The 13,006-nt window shown below is 41.8% G+C and overlaps 1 protein-coding gene across 2 annotated transcripts; it reads right to left on the bottom strand.

Moving 5' to 3' along the window:
- Nucleotides 1-331: 331 nt before the first annotated feature.
- LOC123051857 (uncharacterized) lies at nucleotides 332-5,732 on the bottom strand. 2 transcript variants are annotated; one of them, XM_044474846.1, is made up of 10 exons: nucleotides 5,498-5,732; nucleotides 4,006-4,214; nucleotides 3,839-3,913; nucleotides 3,217-3,732; nucleotides 2,566-2,925; nucleotides 1,901-2,010; nucleotides 1,765-1,814; nucleotides 1,636-1,691; nucleotides 974-1,233; nucleotides 332-588 (listed from the first exon to the last, which is right to left on the bottom strand). In XM_044474846.1, exons 2-9 carry the CDS (start codon nucleotides 4,180-4,182, stop codon nucleotides 979-981), a joined length of 1,599 nt encoding a protein of 532 aa, XP_044330781.1. In that variant the 5' UTR covers nucleotides 4,183-4,214; nucleotides 5,498-5,732; the 3' UTR covers nucleotides 332-588; nucleotides 974-978. The 2 variants fall into 2 exon arrangements, with proteins under 2 accessions (XP_044330781.1, XP_044330782.1); XM_044474847.1 differs by having other exon boundaries at nucleotides 5,457-5,712.
- Between the last annotated feature and the right edge of the window lie 7,274 nt (nucleotides 5,733-13,006).

The following is a 13,006-nucleotide window of genomic DNA, read 5'->3' on the forward strand; positions in this document are numbered from 1 at the left end:
GCCTCCTGGGTCATGCAGCGGCAGCACTGGTCGACCAGGGCGGCATACTCAATGAGCACCCACAAAAAAACACTACCGAGAACGCGCTGCGCAGAACAACCAGGGCACGTCAAAACCAGGACACGTCAAAACCAGTGGCGAAACCGCGCAAAAAAAAAGAGAGAGAAACCAATGGTGAAGCAAACCACCTTGGGCGGAGGCTGGCACTGCACGACTGCTATCTACTAGTTGTAGCAAGAGAACTACTGTACTACCTACTACCCTTACCGCCACTCCAGACTACAGTCTGCAACAATCAACACAACATTAAATTAATAATCATGCCATCAGGTTAAGGAGAATAGAACATTCTTGCACCATTATGATTGAAAAGAGTAATAGTTGTGGCTACTGTCAGCCACACCGCAACCATTGTCTCACTCGCATGGGCTTTTAACTTCCTTTACAAAACATGATTCAGAATTATTGCGAAGTTGAGCTTAAGTTACTGCTACTTTGCTACGACATCCCACGTTTAGCACATCCTGCACACTGAATACTTGAATGCAGGTACATGATTGGGGGTAAATTGCAAGATATTGCCAACTCCTGCACAAACAAAGAGACCATGAGACGACTTCTAACCAAGGATTCACTCGTACAAATGTATTTGCCTTGAAAATGTCAGGTGAACAAACTAGGATACAAATAGCAAGAAAAACAAAGATGAAACCATCCAATAAACCGTCTTAAATTCAAGAGAGAAAACTGAACCTACAAATATACTTTGTCCCAAGGTGCCCGGGAACAAACTAGGATACAAATAGCAGGCAAAACAAAGATGTTCACAAAGGCTACTTGCCAGCAAAGGGGGGGAACTACCTAGTATCAAATTCACAAAGCAGCATAAAACATATATTTCCTTCCATGCATGCTCCATACGATGCACAACTTGAAAAACTTGGAACTAGAGAAACGGAACCCATGGCATTACCTTCGTCATGCCTTCCTTAGCGCTTTCAACAGCGTCAATGCCACTGTACCAAACATCCTTCTGGGCTGATAATTAAATTTTGGCTGCAGAGTTCCGCCCATGAACATAGATGCTTTGCCGGTTGACTTATCCGAGGTCTTCTCCTTATGAGCGAAGAACTTCACACTAAGCTCTGATGTTAACACTGATCTTTGAGATTGGAAGAAACTTCTCCTTGCAAATTTGAGCTCCCATCCCCTGGGATCTTTCTTCACTTTAGGCTGGTCAATCAAGATCTTTCTATATGTTAGAAATCCCCAAACCCCACTGCAAATGTTATAAAATAATAGTTGGACTATAATAGAAACCTAAGCTCTACTCGTAATATTTCATGGGACCAGATATTATTGGCAAAGATACACCACTTAACAATTTAACATAATCAAGTAACATGCCCATGGTATTAAATCTATAACAGTTGTCACATAATTTAGTCATAAAATCACTAAGACTGTAAAGACCATACATGTTGAAATATAGCAAGTGTCAGTAAGACTTGTCCACAAAACAGTACACTTTAAACCGACATCCTATAAACAAAAAAAACATAAATAGCCCTGGTTTCTTGCATGAGGGCTTGGGAAATATGTAATGAGGTATTTCCATCATTCGAGTATCTTTACCTTTCCATTTCGCAGACAAGGCACTTTCAGACCTGCTTTGATCCTAGCCATCTCCGCTGTTTTCCATCACAGATAGTTAGTGTTTAAACTCACAATTTCTGAAAGACATACTTCAATCAAAACACCCACCTAATTTGTGAGGTAGCTCTTGAGAGGATAGCACATTCCGATAGGGGTGGCTTCAAGAACAAGAAAAAAGATGACTATCATAAGTATGCAAAAGTTATGATCAACTAAGAAATGGAAGGGGTGTGTAGAGAAGTACAGATTTCCAATATCTATGCCATCTCCAATAGAAAAAAATCCATGATCCTTCAGAATGAGCGTAACATGTTCAAAGACCTCCGCATGGGCCACTTCCATGACACAGGGAATCTGCGTGACATTTTTTACACATGAGAGAGAGAGAGAGAGAGAGATGAGGGAAAGTATTGTTTGCAATGGAAACACAAAAAATTAGGTTGACAGTAGTATCATTATGCATGAAAAATATTCCTCACAATTCTAACAAAATTTCCACTAAAATACAGGCACAAGAATAAAGATCAATGTCTAACGTGTTATGTATTTCGAACGGAGTAATGCAAGTTTAAACAAAGGAGAGCTATTCACATTCCTAAAAACATGTACAGAACACACGTTATGAAAAAATATTTGATTTCGTAGTTAGTAAAACATGAATGTTCATCTCAGTTCCTAGTACTTAGTCATTATATGTTGTAACTTGTAAGCATCACAAACGTAACAGGAACAATGATCTATTCAGGCACCATGCCATCTATAAAATGCTCGATAACAATTAGGTCCTCAGAAATTGGAAAGGTATGAGTAATCACACTTTGTTATACAGAATCAGATTAATTCTGTGATATGCACATATTTCGTAGAAATAAGGAAATTATGGTATCATAACTGCAACTAGTTTGTTACCTTTGGATGAGACCTTATGTAAACATCAAGAGCTTCACCAGCTTTGAAAATTACATGAACAAGATTCAATGTAACATCAAGAAGCTCCTTTTTCACCTCTAGTGGCTCCATTTCCAGTCTGTTTTGGCGCATCTTTATAGCAGTAATGTTGTCCACGACAAAGTTAGTGATAGTACCAAACCCATCTTTCTTACTACTCCCACATCCATTGCAGGAAGATAGCCCGCGGATCTGCTTTTGAGCTGCTAGGAGCAAAACAGCCGTATGGACGATCTTCCCATCTACTATGTACTTGCAGAGCTCATCTAACAGATCATCTGTGTGTTTGGCTAGCAGCCTAGTTGTATCCAAGAAGATTTTCTGCAACACAACGAAAATGGAAGAAAAACTCAGTTCAATTTTTAAACAAAATCAAATTTTCAGAACTCATCTTAAATTGTTGTTGTTAAATTAAAATTTAAAATGGCATAGCACATGGACATACATATACAGACAGTGTAACACCGAGAACTGCAATTTTTGGAAAGTGCAGTTATAAGAACATAATGTCCTTGGGACTTCGGTATTGCTATATCAGTGGTTTGAGATATATGACAACTTCTTTTATGCGGCAAAACAAGTAATTTGTGCAAGGACAGATGCGAAACAAACCATTTCAGGTAAGCACAGGATGTGGATGAGCTTGAGGATATAGTTGATGTCTGCCTGGCTGCAGTCCACACGCTGTTGACTAGGATTTAGACTGTCCTCAAGGTACTTATGCATGGAAGTGTTCTCAACCGCAACATGGAGTGGGAGTAGGTCAGCAGGGACTAGATCACCAGATGTGCGTAGATTGGCAGACGCACCATGGCGCAAGAGCAACTCAATCATATCAACAGAGAACATATCAGCAGCTCGGTGGAGGGAAAAGTACCCATATTGTGTCATGCAGTTGGGATTGGCTCGGAAACCATGAAGCTCAGGATCATCACCAACCAAGACAACTTTGGCACATCGCACTGCATTAGACACGATTATCTGGTTTAAAGTTTCTGGCGTGATGATGAAACCCCAAGACATGGCCCTTCCATTCTCATTGAAGAAGCGAAGGAAAGATCTGACATTATCCTTTTCCAAGATTGGCACCAAGGCGGGTAATATATCGAAGAGCACATCATTTACGAACTACATTGATCCATTCACAAATAAGGATGAAAGGAAATCAATTAACAGCAATGTTCGAATAGACAATTTAAATACTCAGAAGTTCTGGAGGTCAACTGCAAAAAACCTGCGGAGTACGATCTGGTATGATTATATTGGTTGCTCTGGAGTTAGCAAGTATAGCCTGTGTTTTGTCCATCCACTGTGAGGGAGTATGCCACCGTCAAGAGCTGTGAGATTACAGGAAGAAACATTTTTTTAGAAAAACATTGTGAAGTTAGTTAGTTGCTGCACCTCCTTGACTGATGCGATATGAGCAGCCATGTCAGCATCGCATGGACTAGGATCACGTGGAGGGTAGGCAGGATTCCAAGGATCGTATAGCCCATTCATGGATACACCATGTACACCTTTACGGTTGTCTTCAGAACAAGCCGTTGCTGTTGCCTCCTTTTTGCGCATTGCCTCCATTGGTGCAGACCAGGCCTGTAATGTCAGCTCCCCTGTTCGTTCCAAGACAATACCATATCTTATTAGCTTCTGCATTTTGTAGAGAATTTGTGCTAGGAAATACAAAGCTAGAATGCCAGACTTTACAAAGAAACCTGGTACTACGCATAAACATGGAATAATAATAAGTAGTACTAAAAGATGGTACTGGTATACTTTTATGTGTTGCTCTCACTGTTCCAAAAGAAGATACACAAAATAATATTCGAACAATGCAACAACCACCAGTTGCTTTAACTTGTAACAATATCATGAGCATATCATCACTACATAAGCATAGCATCACTACATAACTTAACTGAACATGAGCATATCATCACTACATAAATTGACTGAACATGAGCATATCATCACTACATAACTTGACTGAACATGAGCATATCATCACTACATAACTTGACTGAACATGAGCATATCATCACTGCATAACTTGACTGAAGCATAACATAGACATAGAAAACGGGAGATGAACAACCAAAAGTTAAGTGAGGCATACACAAATCATTTACATCAGACATCAGTTCTCTATTCATCAATGATCAGTACCTCAATGCCACTGAAGCAGAACGAAAGAATTGAAATTGCGACAATACAGCGGGCTTTCAACTGAAGGCCAATAGTCAAAATTTGAAATATAGTAGTAATTGGTCTACATTATTTCTTTGTGGTAGTTACTATGTATTTTTCGAAAATATAGAAGGAATAGAAGTCAAAAAACAAAATATAATAGTAATAGACATAAAAATCATTTCTTTATGTCAGTTAATATGATATTTCGAATTTCCACTACTGTACACCTTTTACCGGTAGGTTTTATATGAAAAACCACGGTATTCCATCTATTTCGGACAAGCCCGTGGTATTCCAATTATTTTGACAATCATGTAAGCTGTAAACCTTTTGCTTGAATAAACAGGACAAATACAACTTTGAGGTCAACAGAATGCTAACTTCATGCAACACGGCATGTGGAGTAACATCCAGTACGTGCAACAATAGAACAAGCAGCAATCATGAATACACAATTATTCTTCATCTTTCTAATTCAACAGTTCAGATATACTCGTACTATACTAGCACGGAGTACTCTTGCTAGTCAACAGCAGCCAAATCTACAACTGGATGAATGGATCCACCACAGACTGGAGGCTCCAAGGTCGATTTCGCCGGAGGCCGACCACAGATCTGGCCAGGAGGGGGAAAGAAATCGGTGGCCAGGGCTAACAAAACCTAACCCTAGAAACGATGAGGAGAGATGAAGAAGAGGCGGAGATACCGCCGTCAAATGCCGACGCAGATCCGCCGCGGCAGGGAAAAGGGAGAAGCTACGCCGGAGAGCGAGCGAAGCTAGGGTCGCATGGGGGTGAGCCGCGGCGCTGATAGACGACGGGGCGAGAAAATCGCGTGCCGAGTGGAGTTAAGAAGAAGAGGACGGGGCGAGAGAATCGCGTGCGGCGAGGTGGAGAAAATTAAACTTTTGGTCCTTCAAGTCTATGACGCACAACAATTTAGTCCCATGGCGAGATGGTATTCAGCCACATGACTGCTTCGTCGCTGACGATTCGGGCGTGGCTCCAAAAGCCCCGCTGGACGCGGAGGCACCGCCCATTCATTGTGTGGTGTATTTCCACGCAAGTTTCATCGAAGTCCTACTTCGGCAACCGTCGGTCCTGTATCAGACGATTCCCCATATCCTCTCTGGTCGTCGCCACAAGCGCTCTGCCCAATCGCGGCTCCAGCGGTGGATCAAGCACGTTGTGGCACTTCAAACGATCCTCATACATGAGAATACGTAACACTCTACGGCTCTACGGTCCCTTCGACGGTCGAGCGCCCTGATGCCCCTGCGTGGCGCTACACTTTTGCGGTAAACCCCTCGCTTGTTTCGAAAACAACCCGCGCTCCCCGGTCCACGCGCCCTGCCCCGTCGTTGCCGGTTGATGGGGTCATCCGCTACGGGTAGGGTCAAGGAGCAGACAAGTTGGACTAACCTAGGGCCCCACATCAACAGTCATTAAGGCTCCTGGGCCACAAATACAATCGGACGCGCTCCAAAACATATTTCACTCGGACGCTGTCAAGCCGCTCGCCCACATCGCAGTCACTCGGCTACCCCACCCGCACTCGGCTAGGGGGGATGAAGAGACCACGTGGGATCTGAAGCGTCCGAAGAGCACAATGCCTAATGTTACTAGTAATTAGATCTTCAGTTACTCCTAGTAACGCCTGTAATCAACATCATCATCAATTCCTTCACAAAAAGGGCTAGCTCGAGGGGTGGCGCACTCCATATAAGCCACCCCGTAGCACCTGTTGAGGGGTTCGCAATCTTTTGTAATCATCCGAACATAAAGAATACAGCTCCAACAACTCGAGACGTAGGGTCTCTACCTCTTCTGAGAGGGGTCTAAACTCGTAAAATCTCTTGTGTCACGGTTGCGTCGTAGCTAGACCACGCTCCTTTTTCCTACCCCTCTCTTACTGTCAGATTTGTTCCCACGACAGTTGGCGCCCCCCCCCCCCCCCCCGCGCGTGGGGCTGTGCCTCTAGCAATTTCAAGTGTAGGTGGAATTTTCTTCATCCATCATAGTTTTCGGCGGCGAAATGGTATTCAGCGACAAGATCCGTTTCGGCTCCCTTTGCTTCGTCGCTGATGATTCGGCGTGGCTCCAAGAAGCCCCGCTGGACGCGGAGGCACTGCCCATCCATTTTTTTTAGCATCAGTACAGACACAAGCGCTCATATATACGCGCATACACTCACCCCAATGAACGCACATACGTACACCCTACCCCTATGAGCACCCCCTACAAACGCTCATATATAGCATCAGTACATAACTTGACTGAACATGAGCATATCATCACTACATAACTTGACTGAACATGAGCATATCATCACTACATAACTTGACTGAAGCATAACATAGACATAGAAAACGGGAGATGAACAACCAAAAGTATACTTAAGTGAGGCATACACAAATCATTTACATCAGACATCAGTTCTCTATTCATCAATGATCAGTATCTCAATGCCACTGAAGCAGAACGAAAGAATTGAAATTGCGATAATACAGCAGGCTTTCAACTGAAGGCCAATAGTCAAAATTTGAAATATAGTAGTAATTGGTCTACATTATTTCTTTGTGGCAGTTACTATGTATTTTTCGAAAATATAGAAGGAATAGAAGTCAAAAAACGAAATATAATAGTAATAGACATAAAAATCATTTCTTTATGTCAGTTAATATGATATTTCGAATTTCCACTACTGTACACCTTTTACCGGTAGGTTTTATATGAAAAACCACGGTATTCCATCTATTTCGGAGAAGCCCGTGGTATTCCAATTATTTTGACAAATCATGTAAGCTGTAAACCTTTTGCTTGAATAAACAGGACAAATACAACTTTGAGGTCAACAGAATGCTAACTTCATGCAACATGGCATGTGGAGTAATTAGCTATATTGGACAAGTTGGACACAGGAAAGTTTTGCATCAGAAATAAGAATTCATACAAGATAATTTGCATCACGATCACGATAATTTTTACAACACATACAAGATAGGAATTCTTCATAGAATCATAGCATCACAAATCATATAACCGAAACAAGTAAATGAAAAAAAATCTGATGTATAAGTTCAACAATGATACAAAATGAAGTTTGAGATTAGTAGATGCATGGTGTGATGTACGGACGTGTTAAACCTTGGATTCTTGGCTACTTTCCACTGGTTGGATACGGAAGATTTGACAAGTGAAAAAGGCTGTGTCACGCCGTTGCCATATGAATAGGATCGGCGGCAGCAGGGCGGGGAGAGCGAGCAGAGGCGGCCGGGCGTGCGAGGGCATGGAACGGCGGCTAGTAATTTCGCGTACTATAATCCACGTATAGGGTAATCGCACGAGAACGCAACTCCCAGGCCAGGGGACCAGTACCAATCGCCCATCCTGGCCCGCTAGTGGGCTTCACATGGGCCTTTTCTATCTCTACTACCATCGCCCAGTGTTGGCCATCGCCACCTTCCGCAGCCGACGATGTCGGCGCCGACCAAGTACTCAGCCAACACACCTGCCTGCACCAAGGGAAATTCTATTTAACAAATATGTGTGTGCTTCATTGCTTCCCTAATCCCTGTCAAATTTGCATCTTTATAACAACGGTCTTCACTGTCAAATTTGCATATTTACAACAGTGTGCTGATCAATGCATAATTTTTGTACAAACCATAATAGATCTACCTCCTGTGACTTCAGCATGAATTTTAACGTGCATCAAACTGGAGCCCTCCATCATATTGTTTTAACAGTATAATATTCGAATCTGTATGACAGAATGAACAAAACCCTGTATGATCTATTTTTAACCCAGTCCAAGAGAGAGGAGAATAAAGTCCCAGTCCAAGAATATGAAACCAACTCATTTGTTTTAACAATATAGTATTCAAATTTGTTTTAACATTCAGGCTCTATGGATGAATCTGTGTCGACTTGGCATGTAAATGAACCTATTCAGGACATAGTCAAACTTAGCATGTAAATGATCTATTGAGGACATAGCCATTCTCTTTTTGATAGTTCTTGGAGGGTTTTGGTCAAGGAAGTGAAATACCTGGACTGGGTTTTTCTTCTGCACTCTCAAGTTGCCCATGATGTGCATTTTCTTCCCGGGCAAGACTGCTTGTAGAACATCTGAAAAGGACAAAATAATGTCTCTCAGGAAAATATGGTGATAACTGAAACAAGACAGAGCGTTCAAATGATCCGAACAATAAAGTCATGATTTTCAGCACACTAAAAAGGCAACAACAGGTTTATGACTGAAACAAGGGTAAATCCTAGAAGACCAGGACCTCTGTTGTCTAAATAGAAGAAGAAAAGGGCCTTAAGAGCCCTTTCACGCATATGTTGCACCGGTCACGTTATCCAATGCATCTAACAATGAGCTTTCTGGAAACTTGATGGTGTTTAGGAAATTATACAATATTACAAGCCGAATGATGCAAGAATGCTCAGTGCAGCTCGGAGATAACTAACAGTAAGTTGCAATTGTTCATGCCGTTTTTAGGTACAAAAACAGTCATCAGTTAAATAGCAACACTCATCAGACACGGGAATTAATCGTGAAGACCTCACTGCTATGGTTAGTTATTAGCCCCACTACCTCATCTTTTGATAAGACGATTTATGTTGTTTTTTGCTTGTGATGCTAATGCTTTGTTGCTTTGTCATTTATTCATGCAACAGCTGAATTTGCATCGCTTCACATGGAACTAAAATCTGATAAGTGGAAGGACCTAAACATCACAACATGGCCAAGGGAAGAGTGTATTTAGAGCAGACTGCAGACATATGGGTACACCTTCCTACCTCTGAATTTTTGTATGTCCCCATTAATCGTATTACAAAGGAGGTGTCCGCAATTAAGAATAGAGTAGTACAAATGAGAGTAGATGACATCATAGTTAAGGGTCTTCGTCATCAGCACACTACTCATCCATCATGTCAACCTACAATAGCAAAGCACGTCTACAGGTTGTTTTGGCAGACTTTGAATACTAGTCGAAGGCACGTGCTTTGCACGTGTGCGTTGTTGACTAAAATTCTAGGCAAACATGAAAACTTTAAATAAAAATGAAGCACTTTTTATATGGAGTTTTAGCTTCGCAACCTCTTGCCGAGTTACAATGTTGATGAACAAATTTGATTATTATATTTCCAAAACATGTCAAGAGTAATTTTGGTTAACACTTGACAAACTTAGAGTAATATTCTCAAAACAGTAAGTCACATCAGGACCAATTTTTTTTTCAAAAAGTAATCATCTACATGCATTGTACTCCCTCCGTTCCTAAATATAAGTCTTTTTAGAGATTTCACTATGGACTACATACGGAGCAAAATGAGTGAATCTACACTCTAAAATATGTTTATATACATCCGTATGTAGTTTGTAGTGGAATCTCTAAAAAGACTTATATTTAGGAACGGAGGGAGTACTACATAACTTGGACGTGGATGGAATATAATGCATTCTACCATGCATATCCAATATTTAGGATCTCCCGCAAAAGAAATTCCAATGTTTAGGACTTCACAAAAAAATGGGTATGTGTCATCGTAAAATTTGTGAGGATGGCCGTTCAGCTCATCGACCTTCTGTTTTTTTAACATACTGCTCGACCATTTTTTTAAGGGAGACCCCTCGACCTTTTTGCGTCGTGCCTTAGGCTAAAATGTGGTTTTGGGCCAACAGCGTAACACTCGGCTATACGGGCCTGGAAACTTGCCACTGGGCCAGCTGTATGGAGGCCCACTCAGAAACGCCAACACAGGTCAGTTCCCTGCCTCTATGTCGAGCGGAAAAAGAAAAGAATCTTCTCAAAAAATAAACTGTCGAGCTGAGCAGCACTGCGCCGCCGCCCCTCCTCCTGTCTCTGGCCCCGCGGCCCGCCGAACGCCGACCCGAGGACCGCGAGGGCGTCGGGGAAGCGCACGACCCGGACATCCTGCAATCGTGCTCGGCTGCTCGCCTCTCCCAGCCCAATCGTCATTAGCAGCCATGGCCTGAATCCGGCAGCCACGGCCTCAAACAGCACACCCCGACAGGCGGCACACTTCATGCTTACACGGCTCCTCCGCTATTGCACCGGCGAGTAGCACCGACCGTAGCATCACTGCATCAACATACGGTGGTCAGCAGGCAGCAGCACCGTGAGTACTTCAACTTCTCTGAATTTCTGATTTTCTCCAATTAAAGAATGGAGATAAGATTGATCGGTGTGATTTTTTTTTTTTGAAGTCTGAAAATTTGTTGATTTGTAGGTTCCAAAAATAAAGAACAAGTCTGGTGATTGAAACATGTGTGCACCCATTCCTTGCTTACAAAAGAAATCCCGGACGGAGGGAGTAGAAGCTACACTATCTATGCTGATGTTTGTAAATTTCCTTCTTGGTTTATCTCCTGTGTAAGTTCCTGCAAATTGGTAGAGGGCGCAGTGTGCTAACTCATGGTCTTACTGCCCAGGCGCATCAGATCACTATTAGTAATCTATGGATGGGGCATGTCCCTCCAGTGTTGAGTTGGCTTGTAATGACTCTGTAACTCTGATTCCCTATGAGTATTCAGAAAAGGAAGGAAACTGACCTATGCCCACTTCTGTTGACTTAATGTTTCTGTTGTACTGTATGTTAAAACTGAAAAATGTATGTTTCTTATACTTGTGAAGCCCAATGGCTATCATAAAAAATGATATCTTCTCACTTATGTTGCTGGATTTCTATTATATGCTATAACTGAGAGAAGAATAGTAAATCTATAGATTTAAGTACTGTACATGCTAGATTATTACCCCTGTAAACATATCTTTTGGTCTAAAATTTTCATAAGGACAAGCTAATGACTGAAACCCTATCTAATATTATTTTTCCTGGGTACTATTTACATGAATAGAAACATATTAGAAACATCACACTACAGTACACAGCATGTACATGGATTATACCAAAACATCCCTGTAGACAATATTTTTTGTGCTTTTCCCTGATGGGTCATTATCCTTATTTGGCCTTGCAAGTAATCTACTCCCTCCGTTCCTAAATATTTGTCTTTCTAGACATTTCAACAAGTGACTACATACGGAGCAAAATGAGTGAATCTACACTCTAAAAAATGTCTACATACATCCGTATGTGGTAGTCATTTGAAACGTCTAGAAAGACAAATATTTAGGAACGGAGGGAGTAGTTGTTTGTCTTGATGTCCCTCTAGACAAAGCAACATAGAGTTGTCCATGAGAAAACACCGGCTCAGGAAGATATACGCCAACATTTGGGATGGTTTGACCCTGGGCTTTGTTGATTGTCATGGCAAAACTAAGCCGAATTGGAAATTGTTTCTTTTAAACTTGAAGGGGAGAACATCATCCTCTGATGCTGGGAAGAATTCATTTGCATAGTGTTTTTGGTTTCTGCAAAAGGATCATTCTGCTCTGCAATCACAGCTACTATCAAGGCAAGCGATCAATAAGGATAATAAGTAGAAGATATCGGTTTAATAAAAACAACGTACGTTGGTTCCCTTTTGGTGAAGTCGTGGAGTGAACATTTGTAATATCTCTGAAAGGAGCTCGGCCTTCCATCTCTTGGGTTTTACTGGACGGCTCGCGGTTATGACTTTGATTCTTGATTGTTATAAGTCAGGTGTTTTCGGCCACAACCTACAGTATATAAGCATTAGACCATTTTTTAGGTTGCCAAATCCGAGAAAAATAATTAAAGCATACTCAAATTTGCAAACAGCTATGAGACATGAACAGAATCAACATGTGCTTTATATTCAGATAGCACTGCCTTTTATAGTCTACCAACAGAGCTGCTTGGACAAAAGCACAAACACCTTGCGTGCAAGAAAAGCAAAAAAAATCAACAACTACAGCAGATCAGTGACTATGTATTTCATATAAATCTATAGCAAGAAGGATCACTTGCGCAACATTCGCATGCAAAAGAATCATCACAGAATTCCAAAGGAACAGATTAGGATGGGACACCTAGAGAAGGAATAGCTCACTTGTGGTCAGTCCGTCGATGGCACTATGGTGAGCTGGTTGTAGTAGGATGTCCAGCTCTCATGAACCTGGACTCACCAGGCGGCAAGAAAATTTGAACTAAGTCAGAGCTTGCAAGGAGACGATGGTGGAGCTGCAATCTGGATGTTGAGGTGATTCGAAGGATCTGGGGCGTGGACGGCGGTTATGAACTGGCGGAGATCATGG

Source organism: Triticum aestivum, chromosome 2D (genome assembly GCF_018294505.1).
Source record: "Triticum aestivum cultivar Chinese Spring chromosome 2D, IWGSC CS RefSeq v2.1, whole genome shotgun sequence".
NCBI classification, from domain to species: domain Eukaryota; kingdom Viridiplantae; phylum Streptophyta; class Magnoliopsida; order Poales; family Poaceae; genus Triticum; species Triticum aestivum.

Coding starts and splice junctions, on each gene's coding strand:
- LOC123051857 (XM_044474846.1), bottom strand. CDS start 4,182: ATGGAGGCAATGCGCAAAAAGGAGGCAACAGCAACGGCTTGTTCTGAA. Junction 3,733..3,838: donor TACCAGATCGTACTCCGCAG/GTTTTTTGCAGT, acceptor GGATCAATGTAG/TTCGTAAATGATGTGCTCTT. Junction 2,926..3,216: donor TCCTGTGCTTACCTGAAATG/GTTTGTTTCGCA, acceptor GTTGTGTTGCAG/AAAATCTTCTTGGATACAAC.